The 26,941-nt window shown below is 34.3% G+C and overlaps 2 protein-coding genes across 9 annotated transcripts; both read left to right on the forward strand.

Moving 5' to 3' along the window:
* The first annotated feature begins 547 nt into the window (after positions 1-547).
* LOC126718482 (phosphatidylinositol 3-kinase, root isoform) lies at positions 548-16,537 on the forward strand. Of its 8 annotated transcripts, none has more exons than XR_007652935.1 (19): positions 548-831; positions 1,630-1,726; positions 2,183-2,279; positions 2,726-2,884; positions 2,990-3,199; positions 6,172-6,350; positions 7,691-7,838; positions 9,803-9,898; positions 10,666-10,801; positions 11,056-11,177; positions 11,623-11,817; positions 11,974-12,144; positions 12,235-12,372; positions 14,150-14,304; positions 15,040-15,183; positions 15,334-15,481; positions 15,573-15,756; positions 15,946-16,072; positions 16,439-16,537. XR_007652935.1 is itself a non-coding variant. In XM_050420703.1 (18 exons), the coding sequence occupies exons 1-17, from the start codon at positions 720-722 to the stop codon at positions 15,708-15,710; spliced, it is 2,445 nt and encodes an 814-aa protein (XP_050276660.1). In that variant the 5' UTR covers positions 548-719; the 3' UTR covers positions 15,711-15,756; positions 16,439-16,537. The 8 variants fall into 8 exon arrangements, 4 of the variants coding, with proteins under 4 accessions (XP_050276660.1, XP_050276657.1, XP_050276659.1 ...); XR_007652936.1 differs by having other exon boundaries at positions 16,445-16,537; XR_007652933.1 differs by having other exon boundaries at positions 15,976-16,072.
* Positions 16,538-21,715: 5,178 nt separating this feature from the next.
* Positions 21,716-26,300, forward strand: LOC126718484 (ADP-ribosylation factor 2-like). Its single transcript, XM_050420704.1, has 7 exons — positions 21,716-21,881; positions 22,399-22,568; positions 24,193-24,263; positions 24,464-24,583; positions 25,525-25,643; positions 25,732-25,813; positions 26,016-26,300. Exons 2-7 carry the CDS (start codon positions 22,421-22,423, stop codon positions 26,019-26,021), a joined length of 546 nt encoding a protein of 181 aa, XP_050276661.1. The 5' UTR covers positions 21,716-21,881; positions 22,399-22,420; the 3' UTR covers positions 26,022-26,300.
* Positions 26,301-26,941: the final 641 nt, after the last annotated feature.

Below are 26,941 nucleotides of genomic sequence, written 5' to 3' on the forward strand. Positions count from 1 at the left end.
TGAAAATATTATAGACATAACATTTCTCATAATTTATTGTGAAAATATTGTAGAGATCACCTTTTGCTTTTGAAGTGTATAATTTTAAAACCATACACATGTGGTCTCCTTGGAATTAGAGCAAATAGTAAAGTATTTTTGGACTTATAAATTTGTGAAGTACTAAAGGGAAGTCAGACGAAAAGAAGAAATAGTTTCTAGTCAAATTCGTAAATTACATTCCTATGAATTCAAAAAAGATTTGGGGGAACCCTGATCCCCTTGGGTCATAACTTGACTCCGCCACTAACCTTTGCCTCCCATCTATAAAAATTTATATTTATAAAGTAACCATCACACTCCCTTTACTTATTTGAAGGTTCTCACTTCTCCCTTGTCGGGATTTTAGTTTTGTAAACAAATATATATTTTTTAACTTCCTAGCCCATGACGGTGCTTGTTGGGCTGCTGGGATGGTCTGCTAAACATCAGACTTTCAGGCTCTCTCCCCGCCCACGGCCCATCTCCTTAATTACCAAAAATATATACATAAAAAAAAAAACGTAACGCAAGTACTTCGGTTCTATACGTTAACAAGACATCTCTTGAATCTTGATCCCCACAAACCAATTTAAACCCAAATGCCCAAAATAAAACCAATTCAAACTCAAATACCTTAAATCAAAAACCAAATATAACGAATCAAAGCAAGAAGAGGAAGAGGTAGCAAGCAAGCAAATATGAGCGGGAACGAGTTCCGGTTCTTCTTGTCCTGCGACATAAATCTCCCAGTAACCTTTTCCATTGAGAAATTGGAAGGTATTTTGCCCCCAATCAAGTCAACCAATTCAGGTACCTTCTTCTTCTTCTTCAATAATTACATCTCTTATGTTCCGTTTGGTTACCCAGAAAATTTTCAGTCTATTGGGGATAATTGAATTTTATTTATTTATTATTGTTTCATGTGCTTTGAACAATTTATTTATTTCTATGTGCTATTGGGTCTAACGAATTAGATTTAGAGTAGAAGCTCAGCTCAATAAAGGACTCAGCTAATCAACTTTAATTTTGTGCCAAGTGCTCCAACTTAGATTTCAAATCTTCTCTAATTTTATGTCAATTGCCCCAACTTAGATTTCAATAAATGACTGAATGTTAATTACTTCTTTGAAAAATGTAATAAAACTTAAATTTTTTTTTTTATTGTATCATAATAGCAAAAATTAAGTTAAGAAATACTAAAAACTAAGTGTATAAATAGGTCAATGAATTACTTTTTACTAAAATGGAGCAATATGCATATTCTACTAAATTATTGATATTAATTTAAATAATTTTTTTAAGTACCCAAATTTGCAAATCATTAGTGTCAATAAGCTCTAGCGAGGTCGTGGGTTCAAGACCCACTGGGTGCATGTGTAATTACTAATAAAGAAATATTTGCAAGTCTTTTCTGCAATCCGCTGTCTTTGCAAGCTAGTTCGAATTTGAATTGGAATGATATTACTGACTGATTATCATCTGTAGTTTTGCTTGATAATCTATTGAAAATGCTTTAGATCAGTGATGTGAGCAATACGCAACACAGTAATGCTTTTTAAAACCGTTACAACTTTATGCTAAACTGTGTGCTATTAACTTCTCCTGCAGAAACTGAGTCCGCTACAGAGGAGAGGAGGGCAGAGCTATATGTTGAGTGCACGTTGTACATTGATGGTGCTCCATTTGGCCTTCCTACAAGAACAAGGTTTTACATGAATTCTTTTTGTGCTTTTCATTCTCAGGAATAAAAAAGAGGTTTCAATTTTGTGGTGAGGTCTGTCTCAGCTGGTCATATGGGAAGAATGGCATCCACGTATACAAGCAAGCACATGAATGTGCATATTCTATATATATGTATATGTATATATATATATATATATATATTTTTTTTTTTTCATTTCTCGTCTTTCTTCCCCTTTCACCCCTCAACATGAGTTTGGCTGTACTTGTAATTTAATTTCCTGTTTTATCGACTTTTAATTTCGTGATTTTTTCCCCTAAATTTTATTTAGGCTGTTAGGCATTGGTAGAATGCAAGATCTTACGGGTTGAAATCATGCTACTTCTAACGTATCAATTGAATTTTATTGCATTTTTCTTTTTAAAAAAATATCAATCCTATTGCTGTCTTATATCTATTGAATTTAATTTTTGATGCCAGGTTGGAATCAACCGGACCTCCATCTTGTTGGAATGAACTCATAACATTGAGCACAAAATATCGAGACTTAACTGTTCACTCACAACTTGCTTTAACAGTAAGTTGGCAATAATCTGCTTATGTTGTTGTTATCTCCAATTTATCATTGTATAAAGTCAGGTGAACTTATGAACATGCTCCTTTCAGACTCATTTAGCTATCCTAAAGAATTCGGGCAAAGGCATGGTTCAGTTTAGTGGCTGCCTTCTACTGTACCTTGAATGTTTTGTTGCATTGTTAGCAATCGCTAGAGTGTAAACAAGAGGTTTTATTTTTAGCAGTAAAAGTAAATGTTGTAGATGCATGACTATTCTTTTTTGGTCCACATCTTCTGTGGTCCTACTCAGTGCTCACCCTTTTGTTGCTCTACATTTCCATCATAGTGTAGTCAGTTATATATCTTGGTTATTGTATTAGTTCATAATACATATCAGTTTCCTTTTTTCCCCCACTATTGAGATCCTAATAGCCGAGCTTTTATCCTAAATCTTACTGGGAATATAGGTTTGGGATGTTTCGTGTGAGAAAGATGAGGGATTAATTGGTGGAGCAACAATTCTTCTCTTTAACAGCAAGAAACAACTCAAAACAGGGAAGCAAAAGCTTAGGCTTTGGCCAGGAAAAGAAGCAGATGGGTCCTTTCCTACAGCTACTCCTGGAAAGGTTTTCTTATCACTTTATTAGGATATCGCATTTCAAGCTCTTTGCCATGCTAATTTTATGAAATAGTTAGATCTTTTTCTCTATAGTGTGGTTTTTTTCGTATAGGTCCCGCGGCATGAGCGTGGAGAGTTGGAGCGCTTGGAAAAGCTTGAGAATAAGTACGAGAGGGGACAGATTCAACGTGTTGATTGGTTGGACCGCCTCACAATTAAAGCTAAGGAGAGAATCAAAGAGCGTGAAAGCTCTAAAAATGGAGGTTCTCATCTGTACCTGATTGTTGATTTCTGTAGCTTTGAACATCGGGTTGTTTTCCAGGTAGTGCCCATCTGCAATTCACTAATTTATTTGTTGCTTGATAATTTATTTAATTGCTTTTGACACTGTACTATCTGTGCATGTGTCATGAGACTCATGAGTATCTTTGCATCCTTAGTATTTTTTATGAGTTTACTTCTATCAAGTAGTTTATGTTTTTTGGGATAGAATCATTTTATTTTTATTTTTTATAAGTAATAAGTTTTATTGATATCAAAAAAGGAACACCCTAGTACACAGGGAGTGTACAAGTGGTCAACAATTCAAGTACAAAAATTACAAGAATCAAGGAAATCAAGAAAAGAAGAGAATGATTGGTTTCGCATAGCAACCAACCAATCCAATAAAGTTCCTAAAAAAAATAACTTGAGTTCTAGTATGGATCTCTCATTATCTTCAAAACACCTACCATTTCTCTCCCTCCAAAGAGACCACATTAAACAATGGGGAACAATTTACCATATATGACTATTTCAATGATGAACAAACCTGCCTTGCCAACAAGCTAGTAGCCCCACAACGGATTGCGGCATAACCCAGCTTACTCCAAATAAACCCAAAACCATAGACCACAGATCTATAGCAACCGAACAATGAAGAAAGAGATGGTCAACCAATTCACCATTACACTTGCACATGTAGCACCAATCCAATATCCAAACCTTCCTTTTTCGTATATTGTCAATCGTCAAACGTTTTCCTAAAGTAGCAGTGCAAACAAAGAAAACTACTCGAGAAGGAATCTTCTGTTTCCAAATACTTTTCCAAGGAAAACAGTAGTCATTAGAGCCCACTAAAATACTATAATAATCATTAACTGATTAACCATGAACCCCTTATATCTATCAGGTTTCCAACACATCTTATCCTCACCAAACCCCCTTACTGAAGAACCATATATGGTATCCGTGATTTCTGACGTAGCCTCTAATTCCCAAGCATGCACACCCCTAAAGAAACTTACATCCCAAAAGAGGACTCCATTAGTGGACTTCGTAAGTGTAGCCACACTAGCCTCCTTATCTTAGCAAAATCTAAACAATTCAGGATAGCTGATTGCAAGAGATGTCTCACCACACCAACGGTCTTGCCAAAACTTCATCCTAGATCCATCACCAGTATCATACAGAATATAGAGTCAAAAAGAAGGCCATGGGTATTATCACTCTCTCCCCTTCTATTGTCGTATCTTTCTCTTGGAAAATGGTGTGGCAATTGAAGGTTCCTCCTCGGGTAGCTTTTTTCTCTTGGACTGCTTCTTTAGGCAAGATTTTAACTACTAATAATCTTTGGAAGAGGCATATTGTTGTACTGGAGTGGTGTTATATGTGCAAAAGGTGCGGGGAATCTGTAGATTATCTATAGCATATGAGATGTGGAGTATGGTCCTTTACTTGTTTGGTATTGTTGGGTGATGTTGCAAAGGGTAGTGGATTTGTTGGATTCTTGGTCATGCAATTTCGAATGACATCACAATATAGATATATGGAGGATTGTGCTGCACTGTTTGATGTGGTGTATATGGTGGGAATGGAATGCTAGAAGCTTTGGGGATGCGAATGGTCCATTCTTGAGTTTAAGTCTTGTCTTTTTTACTCTACTTGAATGGTGTTTAGTTTTACCATCTTTTTCTTGTCTTTCCCTTCTTGTTTTTCTTGATCTTTGTAACTTGGTATCTTGATGTTTTTGCCCCTTTAGTACATTTCCTATGTACTGGGTTGTGTTATTTTTTTTAATAAAATCTTTATGTCACTTATCAAAAAAAAAAAAATTCCACAAACCAACACCATATGGACCATTAACAGATCTGGTACACCAGCCATCCCATACACATCCATATTTCACCTCTATCACTTGCCTTCAAAGGGCATCCTTCTCAATCCCAAATCTCCATAGCCACTTCCCAAGTAAAGTTTCATTAAAAAGTCTTACCTTTCTTATCCTTAAGCCACCCGAAGAAATGGGAGAACAAATAGTAGCCCATTTATCCAAATGAAATTTGGGTTTGTCACCAATGCCACTCCATAAGAAATTCCGTTGAAGTTTCTCAATTCTGTTAGCCATAACAGCAGGTATAGGAAATACGGATAGAAAATATGTGGGTAAATTAGATAGAGTGCTTTTGATTAAAGTGACTCTACTTCCCTTGGATAGGTACAAATGTTTCCATCCCGCTAATCTCGTTTCCATCTTCTCCAGAATCAGGTTCCATATTTTCTTATCCTTGAATTTAGCACCCAAAGGAAGACCCAAATAGGCAAATATTTCATTGGAAGAGTACCTTGCTTGCAGCCAAGGACATTCAACTATAAGTCAATATTATGCACCACTCCAACAGGAACCAATTCTGACTTGCCCAGATTTATCTTTAGACCAAAAATTACCTCAAACCAAATAAGGATCATATGGAGAATCAAAATCTGATCTAGATCAGCATCACAAAAAATTAGAGTGTCATTTGCAAAGAGGAGATGAGACACTGCCAAGGATCTTCCCCCTAAATTACCCACACTAAAGCCTGACATGCGACCTTGACATGCAACCTTCGTTGATAGCTTTATCCAACATTCTTCCAAGGGCTTCCAAAAAAAAAAAAAAAAAAAAAAAAAAAACAACAACAACAAAAAAAACAACAAAGGAGACAATGGATCACCTTGTCTCAATCCTTTGGAGCTCTCAAAAACCCATAGGTTTTTAATTATGCCTGCATTTAGATTAGGCACCTGTGAACTTGATCTTAAATTTTATCACATCTTAAAACGACTTGGATTTTGGTTGTGGTTTTTTGTTGAAATGCCATGTAATTGAATTTATTTCAGATTTATAGTGTGGATTGACTCTTATCTTCTATTCTTCTATTGATCCAAGATTATTTTTTGGTTAAATTATTGATCCAAGATTTATACATGGTAGCAACTTTATTTTCACTTTTATTCTTAATCTGAAGTAATCTTTTTTTGTTGGAAATGTAGGAATCAGGAGCAAATTTCTTATTACCATCTCCTCTAACGTCAACAAATGAAATTGTTATTGTTTGGGACCCAGAAGTGGGAAAGATAAATCCCTCTGAGCACAAGCAACTAAAGCTCGCTAGGAGTTTAACCCGTGGTATTATTGACAGGGATCTTAAACCAAGCTCTAATGAGAGAAAGTAAGCTTGAATTTATTATTTATTTATAAGTAAGCTTACTTATCAAAAATTTATTTATTGAAATTCTTACATCAAGATTCAATTGGGTTAAACTCAAATTATTGGTTACTTTTGTTTTATTTTTCTCAATATCCTCCTTATACATTATTGGTTTTTTTTTTTTTTGGATTATTTTTTTAATGAAACTTATTACTTTGAAAAAAAAAAGAAAAGGAATCATGTATAGGCATATATGTTGAGATGCTTGACTCGCTTCTTGATGGAAAGCAGTTTGGCTGCTGCAACATTAATAATTTAATATATTTGATTGTGGTTGAATCTAGGAACTTCAAAGCAAATGATGGTTTTGTGTAGTAGGAATTTGATTGTGATAATATTTGTGTTATAGGAAGCCCTAGGTGATCAGAACTGTAAACATCTTCATCATTCTTTATAAAATATGAGGGGACTATCTAATAAGTTGTTTGTTTGTGGATATGTATTTAAGGCGGGTTGGTGGATAAAGCTTGGTTGACTAGGTTGGATAATTGAGCCTTGCTTAGGAAAATCATGTTTGACCCCTTAACTGTCATGTGACTATGCTAGAACTGGCAAACTTTGGCCCTACTATGCCCAAGCTAAACAGGTTTTACTTTGCCTCTGACTTTAGTGTCTTATATAAAAGTTTAAACATAAATTTTTCTATATGTTTAAGTACTTTCCTAAAGTTATCAACGGTTTTGGTATTGCATTTAATTTGTTTTTTAACACTAATTTCCTATTGTGAACAAGTTGGAAAGATGTTCCTGGTTGGCCAGTTTTTGATAGGCCTGACCTCTTTATCTTGAAGAAGGGTTTGAACTAATATTCTTGTTTGACTTCAGGTTCAAAGTCTGCAATTAGCACTTAGACCTTCAAATCATCTTCCTTAATCTAAAAATATTAATATGTGGAGTAATACAGTCCTGAACAAATAGCTCTTAAATCACCTGAAAACAACCAAGTGTCATGCCTACTAGGAATACATTAAGCATTTATGTAAAAGTATGTTTATTTTTTTTTAAATAAGGTTTTTTTTACTAAAGGTATCAAATTGAAAGGAAAAAGAAATGTATTTAAAATGTAATACATGGGACTCAAAAAGCCAAATCCTGTGTGAAAGAATACTTAAATTCTTCAAAATTAATGATTTTGGATCTTGCTGGAGTTATGCATTTAAAGCACATTATTACATTTGGATAAATTCAAATGATAGCTAGAGCTAGATTTTCTTTTTTTCTTTTCATTTTTTACCATCATTTTGTTCATTGAAATTCTTATTTTATTTTATATATATCATTTTTGCATACTCCTTGTTGAAGGTCAATACAAAGAATACTGAAGTACCCACCAACAAGGACTTTGAGTGGAGATGAGAGGCAGCTACTTTGGAAATTCCGTTTTTCATTGATGTCTGAGAAAAGGGCTCTCACAAAGTTTCTCCGATGTGTTGAATGGAGTGATGTTCAGGTCAGCCCTTTTTTTTTTTCCCAATTATTTATGGACTGTATAACTGAAGCTTTAAAGACTTACTTTCGTTCATTTCTTGTTTTTCCATCACATCTTTTATTGTGTATAACTTTTATTATATTATTGGCCCATCTGTACATTTAAGCGTCCCCCCACTAATCAAGAGGGGTAGAAAGGTAGGTGGTGGTCAGAATTTGAACTAGATATTGATAGAGTGGTTAATCTATATCCTCTTATTTCTTTATTGTATCATTTATCCTCTGATTTTTATCAAGATTGTTTCAGCATCTGCTTTTCACACTCTTCTTCTGATTTAACTTATCTTCTATATATTTTTTGATGTGAATGCTCGTGTGTAAGGCTTCCTCTAAGAGAATTACAAATTACATGTAATGGCATAAGATGGAAAAAGCTATTATATCTTTAACTTTTGTTCCTCCAAATGTGGAAAACTTAGATCATTATTTGAATGACATAAATGCTTGTTTTAATTAACAGTCCACATTATAGACATTTTTGAGATTTTGTAGTGGCATTCTTCTTCTTTTTTTTTTTTTTTTGGTTGCAAGTATCGAAAATTTTATTAAGAATAAAACAGACCCACGTACACTGGAAATGTACTATCAAGAACCCAAACTACAATGATCAAACAAATCAGGAAGGGAAAATCCAATTTTTAAAACATGACTATACGACTAACTTGAAGCAGTCTGAATATGGTGCTTGACAAGTTGCCATAACTTGAGACCATTTTCAATATCATCATCACTTGAAGTCACCATGCACCTATGAAACCTTGCTGATAGTGGATAGGTGCTTTAAAGCTTTACCAGGAAAGGAGAACTGCTAAAGTAAATAGGATTGACTCTAGCCTACCCCTTAGGCAAGAGACTTGTAATGCCGTAGAGCTTCTAGCTATATTGTTGATTGATACCCTGCTGATTTAGCAATTATAAGTGGGTTTTGAACCGTGTTCTTTGGGGGAAGATCAGTATGAAAGACCTCATAAGCGGGAATTTTATTCCTTTCTATTCTCGGGACAAGTTATTTCAAGAATGTTCATATCCTCAAACATATAAACATATAGAAGCTCAGGATTTGACTGTATCCTTAAGTGATTCCCTGATAAAAATACTCATTCAGATATTTATTATAAAAAATAAAATAAAAAACTCATTATCAGATGAAAATTAAGATGTTTCTTTCTTTCTTGACATATTAGCATAAAAAATCAATGTAGTTCAAGAAGATTGAACTATGAAGCAGGGACTTGTCCTGACTTGTTTTTGAACAAAAAGGTAGTTCATTCACTGCACCTTAATTTTCAGGTGATGTCACTGCCTTTGTTAGTTTACACAAGGAGTTCGTGCCATAGCATATGCTCCCTCATGCCCTTGAGTTAGAAATCTTGTGTTCAAAATTATTACCTTGAGGATATGGACACAAAATGGAACTTGGAACCTGGTGTACTAGGTTTAGGGGCAGAGATCCAGTGTGCTAGTCTTCCAGTAGTTTCGTTATATTGTTTCTTTCATTTGCCATTCTAGTCACAATGATGCAAAAACGGGGGAAGCTCCCCCTAGCCATATCATGTATAATCCCCCAATGGAGATGGGATAAATTTCAGGTCTCAGGTACTGCACTTTTGATGGTATGCCTCCAGTTATCCATCATTTGACTGTCTTTCACATATTATAACACTTCATTGTAGATTACTGTATAGTTAACTAATTTTAATATAAATTATGCATCAGTTTATACTTTTATTTTTGTATGCCATCTTTTACCAATAAAATTGCATCTCTCTCTCTCTCATGCTTGTATTTTCTTTAAGGAACAAGTTTAGATGACTTTTTTTAATGAGAAAATTTTATTCTGATTAATTAAAATAGACTATCACCAAAGTTCAAAGTACTCAAAGATCTAGATCATTCTAAAAGATTGTTGTGTCAATGTATGTGCAGGAAGCAAAACAGGCATTAGAATTGATGGGTAAGTGGGTAATGATTGATGTCAGTGATGCGCTTGAGCTTCTATCTCCTGTTTTTGAAAGTGAAGAGGTACGTGTCTGAAAGATAAGGCCTTTGTTTAACAATTTTCTCAATGAATTCCTTTCTCACTCTCTCTATGAATGGCTACATACACATACATGCGCTTACATATGGTTACTAATTTCATTTGTGCTTCAACTAATGGATTAAAGGTGTCAATTTTGATTGATGTCACCCTGCCAGCCATTTTTCCGATCAGTTATAGTAGGTACTAACGTATTTTCTTTGATATTCCACCTTCAGGAAAGTTGTAGTAGGTAGTTATCAAAGAAAAATAATAGCTCTGTGCTTTCTAATTGGAAGCATGTTGGACTCAGTAGAGCCATTGCAAAAGTCAATGTGAATTATTTATTTGACACCCATAATAGCTGAAAAGAAGATCAAGAAAGGGTTTTTCCTTATTTTCACAGATAGGATATCCTGATTTATTAATATTTCACCTTACTCTAGTCAGGCCTCTGATGTGGTTGCAGTAAGTTGGACTGAGCCAATCAATGTTAATACTAAGAGTTATTACAATAATGTCTTTCTAAGAAATCTTACAATTTAAGAGAGAAAAATAGATGTAATAATTCATGGTTGATGTATGTAGGACTCCCTCTGTCCCATATGGGTATTGAACATTTAAATAAAGTAAACCATAAGTAGGAAATTTATAGGACTTCATTTTTGCATCCCAAAATAAAATAGAGGACTAACAATTTGGAATGGAGGGTGTAATATCTCACACATTTTATTTCTTAATGATAATGCCTAATTGTAGTACCTCTTAACAGGTACGTGCATATGCTGTTAGTGTTCTTGAAAGAGCTGATGATGAAGAGCTCCAGTGTTATTTACTTCAATTGGTTCAGGCTCTACGGTTTGAGCGCTCTGATAAATCTCGCCTTTCTCATTTCCTTGTGCAACGTGGTATGCACCATGTTGTACACATATTATGCGTGTGTGATAGCATCTCTCCTTTATCATTTCCTTGTGCAACGCATGTGCATGCGCGTTTGTGATAAAATCTTGCCTTTCTCATTTCCTTGTGCAAGGTGGTACACACTGTAATGTTCACGTATATTGTGTGTGCTCATGGGTGTGTGTGTGTGTATACATGTTTAAGTGCTACACATTGCAGTTAAATTGTTGTGGCATCTGAGAGTTCCCATGAACTTTGACAGCATTACGCAATATCGAGTTTGCTAGCTTTCTTCGCTGGTATGTTGCTGTGGAGCTTCATGATCCAGCCTATGCCAAACGTTTCTATTGTACCCATGAAATTCTGGAAGAGCATATGATGAAGGTTTGGGATCATAAACTTTCATTTTTTGAGTGTTATGTCTATTCTGATCAGGATAAGTATCATATTGGTTTTTGTTTTTATTATCAGGATATGTAATGTATGCCCTTATCTGTATCCAGTTGATAAAATGCAAACAAATCTTTCTTTGGGTATTCAGAACTTATAATAATCTAAAACATGAAAATATCTTCCTTTAGCTACATCTGCTGCTTCTAGCATAGGAATATAAAAGGATAGAAGTTATAAATACTCATTCTATGAAAATATTTTAATTGTCATACATGACAATTGCTGTGTGGAACATTATTCTCTATAAAATGTAACTGTCTATGAAAATGGTATCATCCCAATGTAAGTGTGATGGTATGAATGAACGTCTTTGTGGTTTTGGAAATGTATAATTTAGCATCTCTACAGTCTTATAATTATGTCTACTTTATAACAGTTGGCAGCTGGTGTAAATGGAGATGAAGATGGATTTAAGTTGTGGCAAAGTTTGGTACGTCAGACAGAATTGACTGCTCAGTTGTGTTCAATTATGAGAGATGTAAGAAATGTACGTGGTAATACTCAGAAGAAAATCGAAAAGCTTAGACAGCTGCTTTCTGGTCTTCTTAGTGAACTTACCTATTTTGAAGAGGTATTATTAAATTTAACAATCTTTTTGCCTGTTGTTCAACTCATCTATCAAACAATTGGGGCTTAATCAACTTGACCTATTGTATCTGATTAATTCTTGGAAGCTGCTCAAATTTTATCAGTTATATTAAATTCTGTTAGCTTGCCACATTTTCAGCCGATTCGATCACCAATGGCTCCAAATGTCCTTATTACTGGGATTGTGCCATCCGAGTCATCAATATTCAAAAGTGCATTGCATCCCTTGCGCCTGACTTTCCGAACAGCAAATGGTGGAAGTTGCAAAATCATATTTAAGAAGGGAGATGATATTCGTCAAGACCAACTGGTAGCTATTAAACATTCCCTCTCTTTCTTTGACACACAGATGTGCATGTGATAACATGACTGAGGTTATATGGATATGCGGTTCCTGTAGGTTATTCAAATGGTATCACTCATGGATCGATTGCTTAAATTGGAAAATCTTGATCTGCACTTAACTCCGTATAAGGTTCTAGCAACTGGACAAGATGAAGGCATGTTGGAATTCATACCATCCCGTTCTTTGGCACAGGTATTATGTCCTCTGAAGTTGCTTCATTGATATGAGTACTGTGTACAATACCATTTACTTTGTATTCTATAAATTTCACTTCCAAGGCATCATTCTTATCTTAATATTTCGATGATGATCATTAAATATTAAATAATAAGAATCTGGCATGGTAGATTCTATCAATGTTGATTGTCCTTTTTGGTCTCTTGGAAATGTTGTGAATTTCACAAATATTGCCACTAAATATTTGTGATTTTTTATAAGTATATATGTGATGTTGGAAGGAAAACATCTTCAAGAGAGATATGAGTATTTTTATATTTAATTGTGGTTATTTTAGACTAAAGGAGGACCTGGGTTGCTTGAGATTGCTTATCTCACACTAGATGAGCCAGAGATGAAGATAAGTCTTGTTGAGAATGATGACTATGTTGATGACGATGATGTTGTTGTTCTGTGATAATCTTGAAAGTTTAAAACTTGTTATCCTTTTATGTTTTTAGTTTGATGTTGAACTTGTTGTTCTATGGTAATCTTGAAAGTTTAAAGCTTGGTTTCCTTTTATGTTTTTAGTTTGATGTTGAATGTAGCCTATTTAAACTTTTGGTTTGTACTCTAAACATTTTATGTGTATTATTGTACTACTTTTGGGTGTTAGTTTACTTATTTGTAGTTCTTACATAATTTAAATTCTAGACATAAACGTATTTTATGTCTAAAAAATATGCCTAAATATAATATTTAATTAATTATTTAATTGCCGTGTCCATGTTGTGTCGTATCCTTATTTTTCAAAAATTATCGTATTGCTATGTCCATGTCCGTGTCGTGTTAGTGCGTCATAGATTTTAGTCAATTTTAGTTACTTTATATGGGTAAAAGATGCAATTTCTCACAAAAATTGCTGACATTTAACAGAAAATAGATGTCATTCTTGATTTTGAAGTTTTAAATTATTTATATTAGTCACATGATTAAGTATTTTGTAATCATGTTCATTAATCAGAGGCAAGATCCAGGGCATTTGGATTGCGGGATTACATGCTGTAAACCCTGGAGCATGATGATCAACTCTGATATCATTTGTGTCTTGAAAAAAAACTATTAGATTATATAATCAAATATGCATGCTTGCATTTATGAAGAAAATTTATTATTGATCATATAATTTTTATAAAGATGAACCAAGGTTGCAATTACACGCCGACATTGTATAATATTAAAATACATATTCTTGATATGGGATTTTGTGTAACTAGCACATAGCCTGCTAGAACAGACAAATGTTTCAGAGTATCTACTTTTATGAATGCAACCTGAATGGGATTTTAAATTATTAGTGTTGAGCGTACTTGGATGATTTTGACCTCAGAAACGTTGACTTTGTTATGAGAGGCTGTTGGTGCCTAGGTGCTTATGATGAGACCAGTTCTACTACGTGCTTAAAAATTACACAAGTGGCTGTAATTTTGGTGGACCGGGCAGTTGATTTCTTGGCATAATTTTTATCCGAGCACATGCACATGTTTTAATAATTTTCAATTATTTTCACAAAGGAAATTAGATGGAATCTGAACATTGCAAAAAATAAAATTGTGACTTTGGAACATTTATCACAAACATTACCTTGTTGATTAGCAATAACATTCTTTGGTCTTTTTTAGTTACACAGTGTTGATTTATTCTTGAGATATGCTTGCACGTATATTTGACCATATGTTATCCTCCTTGTATCATGTAAAATTTTGCAGTGGGTTAGTAAGATATGTGTTTTTTTTTTTTTTTTGGTATCCAGATTCTGTCGGAGCATCGTAGCATTATAAGTTATCTCCAGAAGTTTCATCCGGATGAGCATGGACCATTTGGCATTACAGCTACCTGTCTTGAAACATTTATAAAAAGCTGTGCTGGCTACTCTGTTATCACTTATATACTGGGCATTGGAGACAGGTAACTATTGTTTACAGTTGGTTTCATTGTAACCATCTACATGTGCAGCTTGGTACTAGTATAAAATTTAATGGCTTTATATTTTTCCCTATATAAAATTCATCCCATTTCTTTTTAAAAGGTGAAAAATGCTTCATCATTAGAAACATATAACCATTTTCTGTCTCAAGTTCTGTTGCTACATGTATTTCTTAGTGCTGATGCAAGTCATGAAACTTGGTAATTTTTATCAACATGGCTGCAAGTGGACTGGGTTTATTTGTTTAAACTGACTATGACCAAAGTCATGGCTACTTCAACCAAAAAAGGTCTACCCCCTATTCAAACCGAAATAAGTACCTCATTTCACTTACAAAGAAGTAGTTGGAGCTGGGCTTGAACTATGAGAGTTAGGTTTGCTTTTGTTTCATGTTTATAGGAGTGTTCTGATCCCTTATTTGATCAAACCACTCCTAGTGTTCAGTTGATATTGCTTGTAGAATATATAAGGTCATTGGACATGTTTTATGCTGCAACATTTAAATTGAGCGCGGAGTTTTTCATCCCTGATTTATAATAGAATGCAGTCAGTCCCTTTTATTGACAATTTTCTGTACCTGTTATTGTCTGCTCTGTGAAATGGTGGATGGTTCACCAGGAAAGCATGTTGACATTTCCAGTTCTTAGGACCATTTGGAATATGCCAATTTGAAGCACTATTTTTTATTTTAAGACATTAGGTTTTTTGTTCCATAGGCACCTAGACAACCTTCTCCTCAGAGATGATGGGCGTTTATTCCATGTTGATTTTGGTTTCATTCTTGGCCGTGACCCCAAGCCGTTTCCACCGCCAATGAAGCTTTGCAAAGAAATGGTTGAGGCTATGGGTGGAGCTGAAAGGTAAATAGTTTTTAACTCTTTGGTGTTTTTGTTTATGTCATCTTTGCCAGATGAAGTTGCATTAAACTTGTGACATCAAAGGCCCTTAGCTTGGTGCTGCAAAATCAGTTTACAAGAGTGCAAATTGCTGATTGTTTTTTCCTCCTGCAGTCAATATTATACAAGGTTCAAGTCCTATTGTTGTGAGGCATACAACATTCTTCGGAAATCTAGTAACCTAATTTTAAATCTGTTTCATCTCATGGCGGGTTCCAACATTCCTGACATAGCCTCTGACCCTGAGAAGGGAATCCTTAAGGTGAGTTTCTTTATGTTTGTAATCTCATTTTAATTATGGTAAACATTTGTTTGTGTTTTGTGTTTTAACTGGGAATGTTGATGTCATACAGCTCCAGGAGAAGTTCCGCTTAGACTTGGATGATGAAGCCTGCATACATTTTTTCCAGGATCTTATCAATGAGAGTGTTAGTGCATTGTTTCCTCAAATGGTTGAGACCATTCATCGGTGGGCTCAATACTGGCGCTGATCCCCGAAACAATTTGGGTATTGTAAATGCATTTGTAAATAGCCAGGTGATTTCTAGTGTCTTTAAGTTTCAGTTTGCACTTTTTGCATATTCTTCCAAACAGGTTTACTGGAAATGAACCTGTGTTTTTCTGGCATAACTAATGAATTAAGTTATAGTTAATTTGTATGTTTTGCTGAAAATACAAGCTTCAGCTGAGTTGAACTTATAACCAAATCTTGTCATTTTTTATTAGGGTTTATAATTAACTGGTTGAATATGACAGCTCTCCAGCTGATACTCTGGATGGATCTTAAAAATGACAGACAACAAGGATAGAGAATATGATAGCAATCATCTTTAACAACCGTATAGGAATTATGGTAATTTATTTCTTTGTATACCTTGTTTAGTGAATTTGAAGCAATATATGTGACTCTCTATTTGGATGAACCATAGTTGTCATATTGTTTGGTATAAGGACCATCTCAAACCTTTTTCACATACTATATCTGCATCACAACCAACTAGTTTGGTATGGGTATATATTCTCCTGACCTCTTTTTGTATGCACTTACGGCATGCACATGTTTAGGGTTTTCCAAATTCCCCCTAGTTGGACTCTTTTACTAGATTTTTTACTGAATCTTTGGTCCTATGTGAAAATTTGAGGGAAGTAATTTGGTAATATGTGATGTGTCGAATTGAATTTCTGAAATCACTTCTTTTACTTTCCTTTCTCTTTTAAGTTTCAGATTAGTAGCCGCAATTTTAAGGTTGAAATGGATCTTTTGAAGCTGCAGACTTGAATGTCATCCTGAAGGATGAGAGAAAAACAACCCCCCCCCTTCCCCCCCCCCCCCCCCCCCCCCCCCCCCAAAAAAAAAAAAAAGGCAGTGAAGTTGATTATCAGTATATATAAATTCTTTAATTGTTCTTTTTATCTGATTTAGGATCTAAATATCACAGTATATCTAAATTCTTTTATTTTTCTTTTTATCTTATTTAGGTTTGAATCTAAATATGTATGATATAACTTTATTGAAATGTATAGAAACTCTGTAACACGTGTAAATAAAGTGACAAATCTAATTTGAATTCATCCTATCATTTTTACTATTGCGTCAATAATATATGTTTAGTGATACACCGTTTTGTTTCTTTTTTCTTTTTTGGTAATAACTTTTGAGATAAATAAAAGATGATTATGAGATCAAACTCTCCCTGCCAAAAGAAGTGGGTCTGGGAGATTGGAGATGGGGAGGGGCCAAATCTATTACAAAAGGGGCCCAAAAAATAGGTGAGACATTAGCAGGTAACTAAATACACGAGAGGAAGAATAAAATTTAAAGATTGTCAAAAGAGTTAATGTCATTTATGATAGATGACATTAAGTGTGAGTTTGGATAGCGGTAGTTTCCACGTTTTAAGCGTTTGTGTTTTTGACTGGATCTCATGGCACTGTTTACGATCCAGCCAAAAACACAAAAATGCGCATATCAATGCATTTTTGAGTTCTACGGTACTATTCACATATTTAAAAATTATTTTGTTACAGTGTTTTCAGTAATAAGTTTTCAGTTTTCAAAAAATAGACGGAATCCAAACAGACCTTAAAAGCAAAGCATCTCTAAAAAATAATATGATCTAGTGGTGTCTGAAACACATTTGGCAGCAAGTAGTGCAGCTCTAGCTTCAGCCTAGAGAGTCATTATAGACAAATAAATCAACCCAAGTATGAGTTGTATCCTCTGTGATTACACCAAACAACAGCAAGGAAAACGCTTTGTTTTCTTACAGCAATGTTAAAATATATTATGTGCCAGCCTGAAGGAAGAGACTATATTGGAGTGGCGAAAGAGCGGTGGAGAAAAGAAAAAGTAAACTCTTAATGATTGTTTGTGGAAGGTATATACTCTCATCCAATTGGCAAGGACATGTTGAGGGGAAGTTGATACACCTTTTACAATGTTTTCGTGAAACAACAGTTGGTCACCAAGGACGACAACAAAGAGTAAATGTTTTGGGTCTACATGGAGGGGAGGTTTAAGAATAGCTTGTGTTTGGAAGAGATATAGTATTATATAGAAAGTCTAGGTACCAAAAATAAAATGTCACAATATTTTCTCAACGCCTTTATTTTTAGTTGTGGTGGGTTTAGATATAGTATTTTATAACTTTATTTATACTTATGGTGGATTAACATCTAAACTATTATGAAAATGTTATAACATTTTATTGTATATGTAGTGTAATATGAAGCATTCAAAAATGGAAGGTAGTAACGGTGGATGGGCAATGGGAGTTAAGCCAACGAGGGGACATTATGTGAAGAGGTGGAGGGTGGTTTTCTCAGGCATGTCACACAAAAGGGCTACTTTTTGTTGATATTTGGGAATAAAAAGTCTATGGCACATAAAATTCAACAATTTTTTTTTTTTTTTTTGAATCTCCATTGCTGTGTGTATTATGGTAGGATACAAGTGAACTAAATGGTAAAGGGGGTGAATTTTTCGATACCTATAGCAAGGCTCATTTGGGAAATAAGATGCAAGGGTAGTCTTGACAAACAAAACCTTCCGTGCAAATTTTCAGCATAAACATTTTTGAGTGTTCATATCTGTACTTTCTAGAGAAATTTCTTAGTCATTTTCCAAGATTGGTCTTGTGGATGACAACAATGATAACAACAAAATCTTAAATCCATAAGTTTGGAGTTGACTATAGATGACATATTAATTGGGATCGGCCGAATTAGTTGTTTTGACTTATGAAGTAACCATTATTATTGAGGTCTAAGTTCCAAAATGATTTATCTTTGGGCGGATAGGAGAGAGAGGTAGAGTTGCAACTCTCTGAGGCTGTATTGAAAAATCAAAAAGTGAAGAAATTTTGTTTCTAATCTATTGCATGGATTCTAGTGGTTTAAAGTAGGAGATCCAATTAATATTGCATGATTTTGTGCCTAAAGGAGAGGGGTTGATGGATCAATTAATAGTATAGTTGACAACGGTAATGGATACTTGTAAAAAAAAAATAAGTAGGAAAGATATCAAATTATCAATGTTGTATTGATCACATACTCTCTAATGTTAAAGTAAACTCTCTTTTTGGGAAAGAAAGTTGATAACTTTTTGATAATCAATGCATACCTTGATAATGACCTAGAGTTTGGTTTATAATGACACTTGATAGCAATTTATGAGTGATTTTTATTTAGGGTTCTTGTTGTTGAGGTAATTTTAAGGTAGTAAGTGTAACTATAAGCGAGATTCTTGGGTACATGTTTTTACTCACACATTTAAGTTGACCAATCTTAGGCTTACTCGAGCTAAACTCTTGATTGGTTGTTCTAAGTATGTTTGAGTTGGATTGAGTTTGAAGTGATTTGGCTAAGCTAAATAAGTAACATGAATCCTATGTTGATTGTATGTGTATCAAGGATGAAGTCATCTTTGGTTCAATTTGGGTTTGTTTATGCCTTCCTTTTACTTCCATGGATAGGATGAAAAATAGTGTGTTTTATCTTAAAAAATAGTTAATTATAAAAACCTCCCTTGATGGGTTTGGAAAAATGATACCTTTTTTTTTTTGAATTCAAAAATGATACTTTTCTTCTTTGAGATTCCAACTAAAACAACATATTGATCATTCCATTAGTAACAGTAATGGAATATTCTAAAATTTGAAAGTTGGTAAAGTGTGTATGGTATGGCTAGACAGCTAGATTTGCGGATATGTTTTGGAGTTTCTATTTGAAGTGTTTATTTTTTTTGGGAGTTTGGTAACAAGGAAGGACAATATTTTACCTAAAAAGCTTTTACTAACCAACAATCATAGTTAAGGTCTGGTCAATGAAATCTTTTCAAAATTTAGAATATTTTGTTACTGTTATTAATAGGACTAATATATTGATTTTCTCCAAATCTTAAGGGAGAGACTGTTGTCTCTCTTATAGTCTGTTTGGATTGAAGGAGAGAGAGAGGAAGTAGAGTAGAGTAAAGTAAATTTGCCTCAAAATTAGTCTATTTTTAGCCAACTTTACTCTACTCCCCCTCCTTCTTTCATCCAAATGGACCCTTAAGTTTTGGAGCGGATCTCACTACCCTAAACCTCTCTGTAATTCCCCCCCCCCCCCCCCTCTTCCCAAAAAAAAAATGGCATGTATCGTGTATGTTTTTTTTTCAAAAGTGTAATAGTGATTGCATATGATTCTTATTTTCTTAAGTAGTCCACACCATCTAACATTTTTCCTCTCTCTAATTACTTAACCTGAGCTTCTAGACTTATAAAAAAAAGAAGAAGCCATCTGAGCTTCCCTCCCATTTCTCTTTCTTATTTAAATCTGTGGCTTTCAAAAATTGACTTTGAATTGGAACTAAAAAAACGACTTTCTTATAAAAAAATTCTCCTCCTTTTTCCCAGTCGGAAACACAATGACTCCTCTGGTAAATTGACATCGCATTAACCAATTAAATCCATCAGGCAACTCACATTCTCTCCCTTTACTGTATTAATTAGGGCCATGCAATTATTAACAAAATATTTTAAGAAAGATTTGACATAATTTTTATCAAAAAGAGAGAAAGTTGTCAAAATATTATTATTATTTTTTTCTATAAATTTCTAAAATGGTCTACTAATAAAGTGGCGTCTATTAACATTTTCCTATTAAGGTTGTGTTTGGCATTGGCTTAAAAAGCCATATTTTTTTACTATTTAGTTTATTATTCTAATTACCTTTTAATTCTATCTACAGTACTTTCAGATTTTTAACAAAAAGTTTTCAATTTTTAACTAAATAAGACGTTCCTAAATGGACACTAAATAAGAGCATTCTCATCAAAACTTCTAAAAAATTTAGTATTTATCATCTCAAAATCCTACTTTATCTATTTTAACATACCACTTTACAATACATCTAATATCAAAAGTTTTATATTTTTTTATCGTCTTTTGCTCAAAAAAAAAGTTTTATATTTTTTACCACTTCATTAAAATATTATTTCTTTATTATTTTTTATTCTCAATCTCTCTCTTCCTCTCTCTTCCTCTGTCCTTTGTGTATGTCTTCTCTCAAACCCACTTCCCACACCCACTGCCACAGCCACCACCGCCCACAACCTCAACCCCTAACCATCAAAATCACAAACAAAAAAAAAACCCAAAATCAAATCACAAACCCAAACCCAAACCATAAAACTCATACCCACCCACCATCAACCACCATCGTTTCACCACAAAAACCATCAAACAAATACCCACCACAAACCATACCCATCCAAAACCAAATCACAAACCCACCAAAATATGCTCAAATTGGAACCCAAGGCGTGAGAGAGAGATAATCATAGATCGGCGAATCGAAGACAGATTGGCATAGGAGAGAGATAATCATAGATCGGTGTGAGAGAGTGATAATTATAGATTGGTGAATCAAAGACAGATCGACGACGAAGAGGTAGAGATTGACAACGACGAGGACAGATTGGCAATGAAGAGGCAGAGTTCAATGTCGACGAGCAAAGATCGGCGACGAGTAGAGATGATGAACCACGGAAGAGAGAAGAGAGAAGTGAGAGAGAGGAAAGAGAGACAGAAATATAAAAAAGAGCCGTTGGTAAATATAAAATGATTTTTTATTTTTTTTTTACAATCTAGCTACAGTGAGCTTGTATTGATACAAGCTCACTGTAGTTGTGTGTCAAAAATTTTGCCATTTGAAATCTTTGATGGAGTGACTTTTTTTTGTATGTTGATGGTAAAATTTAGCATATATTACTTTTGGTATCCTTAATACGAATGCTCTAAAAGTCCGCAAAAGTTAAGGGCATTATCGTCAGTCAACTTTCCAAATCAAGAGAACCCTCTTTGGTCCTCCGGGCATTCCCTTTTTTAGTGTCGTGGTTGTCACCCATTGGACAGACAGCGTAACCCCCACATCCACGCACGATCCACAAGGTCATTTTCGTCATTTCACCAAAAATTAATAATAATAATAATAATAAATTTGCTGCAAAGAAAGCAGAAGGGCCCCTGGTTTTTCGATTTATAAAAGCCCAAACCTTTAGTTGACGATCTTCACCACTCCTCATTTCACGCATTCCTGTAAAGCTCATTTTTTTTTCTCTCTCTCTAAGCGTTTTTTTTCACTAGATCCCTCTGCGAAGCTCTCTCTCTCTCTCTACGAAGGTAAAATTCCAAAAGCCTCGTTTTTCTTTCTCTCTTTCTTTGAATAATCGTGAATGCTTGCTTGCTTTTGATTCATTTTCCTCTGAAAAAAGTTTTTCTGAATTTCGTTCGATTTCGATACGATCTCTTCTTCTGTGATTTGAAATTTTTTCCTGTGAATTTTTTCCATTCGGTTTTGTTATGGATTTCCGCTTCATTTCTAGGGTTCGATTTGAAGGTTTTGTTGTGATCTGAAGGTATTGTTGTGAAATTCATTCGGATCTGTTGTGTTTTAGTTCTGCATGCATGTAATTTTTCTTCGAAAACGGAATCTGATTTCGCTAATGGTGCTTGATGTGTCTGTATGGCGGTGATACTACTTTTACTCTCGGATCTGTGCGATCCAGTTGAAAATATATGTTTATTATGAGATTTATCAGCTTAGATTTGCATGAGGAAAGTTTATCAAATCCGAATTGTGATTGATGATGATTATTGGTATTGCGATATGTTAAATCTGAGTGTAAAAAATGTGTAGGGATCCATAGCCAGGACCAGAAATGGGGCTGACATTCACGAAGTTGTTCAGCCGGCTTTTTGCCAAGAAAGAAATGCGAATTCTGATGGTTGGTCTCGATGCTGCTGGTAAGACCACCATACTCTACAAGCTCAAGCTTGGCGAGATCGTCACAACCATTCCCACCATTGGTGAGTTCCTCAATCGATTCGCTTTCCGGTGCTCATTTGTAGTTTTTGTTAACAATTGATATATGTTTGTGACACTTCCAATGTTGAGAGATTCTAGCATACCGTGATATACTCAAATGTGTTCATGATTTTAAGTGTGATGATAATGCTCTTTACATTTACTTCTTTCATTTCTAGTTCAGGTAGTTTTTCTTCAATATTCTGTTGTTTGATGTTGCGGTTCTCACCACTTTAGAAAGGCCCATTTAATGTTGTAGAAATTAGATGAAGTAATTGTATGGTGTGCCTTCTTTTTTGGAAGTATTTCTGTTGTTTAGGCACGCTTAAAGATTAAATCTCAAAACCCCAAGGTGTAACTAAGCCCTTTGCTTGGCCAAAATGAAACCCGTTTAGTGAAATGCACCTTAGGCATGCTTTTTATTTTATTTTTGCTACATAATATATATGAATCTTTGAATTCAACCACTCGGTTTTGAAGGAAATGAAATTGATCATTGATTTATTATACAAATACTATTCTTAAGGTTCTATATGAAAAAAATAATTTTTTGTTTGCTTATCAAAAGACACAAACAAGGATAAGTTATTATTCTTGTGCATTTTGAACTTTGCCTTTTGGATTTATTTTCATTGACATACCTCATTTTGATAATAACTATCATAATTTTGTTTTCTATCAATCATGAGAATTATTTAAAATGTTATGCTCGAAACTTTATATGACTAAATTACTATTTTATTGTCCATTGATAATTATTTTCAAATTTCCTACGTAAAAAAATCTAAGAAAATTGAACCTACAAAATTTGTGCAATTGCAATATTTATTTGAGCTAATGGGCAAAATTGTTAACTTCATTTTTCCCCATTATGTCATGAATCTTTCTACTAGAGGCTATTATTCATTAAAAAGGGTTGTAACTAGTGCATAAAACTCTTACTTTTGCGGGGTTTGGGAGAGGTGATTGGTAGGCAACCTTGCTCCTGTCATTTTTGAGAGGCTAATGTTTGGACTTCAACTTGGGATATATCCCTTTAGGTGGAAGAGACTTGCCATTGTACCAAGGCCTGACCTCTTTACTTTAGTTAGGTGCGTTCTTGCACTTTATGCCTAGGTTCTAAGAGGCTTGTGCGCTTGATGCTCTAATCTACATTTGTGTTTAAATATTTTGTAGTTTAGGAGTCGTGTTTGTTGCACATGGAAGTACACAGGTTGTTCAACAGGCCTGAGACATCTTTTTAAGTTTGTTGTTTGATTTTCTTTTGTTGTAGGGGAACATAATTACATGAGTATATGAAAATTCTCAGTATTCTAGTACTCTTCAGTAGATTGGAAACAATCATGATATATGCTTAAATCACTTAAATGTATTTAAGTGTATATAAAGAATTGATGAAGATAAAATTTTATGGTTCACTTAAATCACTTAAAAGAGAATGTATAAAGTGACCAGTTTTATATGGTGATGCTCTTCTGATTGTTTTCTTATTCTTTCCTTTTTATGCTTCCATTAAGTGGACAGGATTTATGATACTTAAAAAAAAATTTTGAAAACTTTTATGATATAGTCTTGATTAAATTTATGGTGGATTAGTGTTATTTAGCAAATATGCTTCATTTACAGGTTTCAATGTGGAGACTGTGGAATACAAGAACATCAGCTTTACTGTCTGGGATGTCGGGGGTCAGGACAAGGTATGGAGTTGAGATCCTTCTTTCAGTCTCACCCTTAACTAGTGAAAGGATTTTTATGCCCATAAATACCGTTAGATTTTGGTTCCTCACTTGCTTTTAAGGCCTGAAGTTTGATTCTTTTGGATGGGATCACCTTTTTTTCCCTAAAAAAGTTACCTTATAATGGATTGATCTTGATTTTTTTTTTGTTCGTTTTACAGATCCGTCCCTTGTGGAGGCACTACTTTCAGAACACACAGGGTCTTATATTTGTGGTGGACAGCAATGACAGAGACCGAGTTGTTGAGGCGAGGGATGAACTGCATAGGATGTTGAATGAGGTATTTCAGATGGGAGTAAAAATGTTGTTTTAAACTGGGTTGAAGATAGTCATACCTATAAAAAAAGGATTTTTAATTAGTGGATAGAATTTGGAGTGAATATGTTCATAGTATATACAATGGCATGATAATATATCATAAACATGCTAGTAATGATGGAAACTCTTTAATATTGATTTTTTAAATTATTATTTACTATCTGATTATGTGATCCATCATGAATTTTATTAATTTTCCGGCCTATATGACCTATATTTTATGTAAGGTAACAACTTGTTACGTTTTTTATATTGCCCACAATATTATTTATTGTAGTATAGTTTCATTTGGAATAAATGTGCTTTGACTTTTGAGTAACATTGATTATCAATAATTGTTTTCTGATGTTTACTTTATAATTTATTGTGTTCTATTTAGATTTTTGTAAATTAAGGATTGTTTGAAAATAATGAAAATGCATTTATCAGTTAGTATTGAATAGTCATTGATGCATTTATCAGTTTGCCATTTCTGTGTAGTGAATTTTCTGCCAAAAATAATTGATAGCTAAAGCATTAGGTTAGCTCTGTAATTTGGTGGTATATGCTATAGAAGTAGGTGCATCATTAATAACCCTATTCACATGGCAGAAGTTGAATGTACCTGGAAATTTTCATTCATAAGGTCCAATATATTGGTTGTAGTTAAGAGTCTTACGTGGTATTTGATATAGAGCAGGTTCCAGATTAATGACTTTGCCAAACTGTTTGTGCTGTTACTGAGCAAAAATTACTTGGAGGGATGAATTTCATTGTCAAAGATATATGTCTCTTGTTTTGATAAAGCTTCTTTTCCCATTGAAATTAGACTCTTGAAAAGTCTTTATTATTTAAAAAAAAAATTCAGCTTCAGTTTTTTGTATACGAAAGATCATCCTAAAATCTAATGCTATATGGTTTTAGGACGAACTGCGAGATGCAGTGTTGCTTGTATTTGCTAACAAACAAGATCTTCCCAATGCAATGAATGCTGCGGAGATTACTGATAAGCTTGGCCTCCACTCTCTCCGGCAACGTCACTGGTATGCTTTATGTTCATGTTGCAATGCTGTAATTCATAACAATATCTTTTGTCCGAAGTGGTTCTAATATGATTCATGGTCTTTTCAGGTACATCCAGAGCACCTGTGCAACCTCAGGAGAGGGGCTTTACGAGGGTTTGGATTGGCTCTCTAGCAACATTGCAAACAAGGTTAGTTTTGACACTGATTGTCAAATTTACTATGTTTGGAATTTATTTTAGCCATCATTTTCTCTACCTTTTTGCTTCCTGTTTTATCCTCTTCATTTTTGGGAGAAATATGTTCTTTTAGTTGTGCATTATTGTACAGAATTATAATGCATTTCTCTTTTTGATGGTTGGTTCTTCTTTTTCTTGTTTTCTTAAATTGTAGGCATAAAGCTCCTGGGGAGTTGTTTTGTGCACTGGCAATTCTGGATGCAGGGGTGAATATTATCTAGTTCTTTTTAAAGACAGTTGGATTGTGGTTATGGCTTTTTTTATTGCGGGAATTTCTCTTTTTATTAGGAACTTTGTGGCTATATTGTAATAGAAAAATGTCGTGGGATATATATACTTGAGCTTTTGGTCTTGGTTGTATGCAATTCTCTTAGCTGTAATCAGAACCAATTTGTTTCAACATTTTAATTGGTTTTATACCTATCATGTTGATTCTTGAGGTTGAGAGTGTGTTTTGTTTGTTAGTGAGTAGATTCTGCACTAGAGTTATTATTCCTTTTTTCCCTGGAATAACCAGGGCAGTCTTTTGTGGGTTATGAGACCAAGGAACTCATTCTAACATTTGAAAGCAGGGAGTGGTAACTGGTCTATGTTCTCATGACTAGGTTAGTGCGAGTGCATGTCCTATTGTGGGCGATAATTGCTATGGTAGGTGCTCCTTACTGTTTTCCTGGGAAGCCGCTAGTTCTCCTTTTCCAGCTCCCTTGATTTAGGCATGTTCAGTAGCTGAAATTGCTGTTAATGACTTCGGTTGTCGTCATGATTCATTCATTTGCACGTTTTACCCAACTTGCTTGGATGCTACCATTGAAAGTGTTACACGCTGCAAGGAAGTATATTACTATTAGCTCTGCTTGGATCAAGTAAATATAACAGTAAGCTGTCCCATACATACGAAGGTGATGTTTCCACTTTTCATGCTGCCAATGATATCAGGTACGTGTTCAATGAGCATCACATCAAGAGATTCAAGACGTAAAATGGAAGAGTCATTGGATTGGTTGGTCGGCTAACTAATTCAAACCGGTGATGTGGCCACTATAGCTTGTCTTATTTCTTTCTTTTCTCTCATTTGTTTAC

Source organism: Quercus robur, chromosome 3 (genome assembly GCF_932294415.1).
Source record: "Quercus robur chromosome 3, dhQueRobu3.1, whole genome shotgun sequence".
NCBI classification, from domain to species: Eukaryota; Viridiplantae; Streptophyta; class Magnoliopsida; order Fagales; family Fagaceae; genus Quercus; species Quercus robur.

Coding starts and splice junctions, on each gene's coding strand:
- LOC126718484 (XM_050420704.1), top strand. CDS start 22,421: ATGGGGCTGACATTCACGAAGTTGTTCAGCCGGCTTTTTGCCAAGAAA. Junction 24,584..25,524: donor TGCATAGGATGTTGAATGAG/GTATTTCAGATG, acceptor ATATGGTTTTAG/GACGAACTGCGAGATGCAGT. Junction 25,644..25,731: donor TCTCTCCGGCAACGTCACTG/GTATGCTTTATG, acceptor TGGTCTTTTCAG/GTACATCCAGAGCACCTGTG.
- LOC126718482 (XM_050420703.1), top strand. CDS start 720: ATGAGCGGGAACGAGTTCCGGTTCTTCTTGTCCTGCGACATAAATCTC. Junction 832..1,629: donor AATCAAGTCAACCAATTCAG/GTACCTTCTTCT, acceptor CTTCTCCTGCAG/AAACTGAGTCCGCTACAGAG. Junction 7,839..9,802: donor TTGAATGGAGTGATGTTCAG/GTCAGCCCTTTT, acceptor ATGTATGTGCAG/GAAGCAAAACAGGCATTAGA.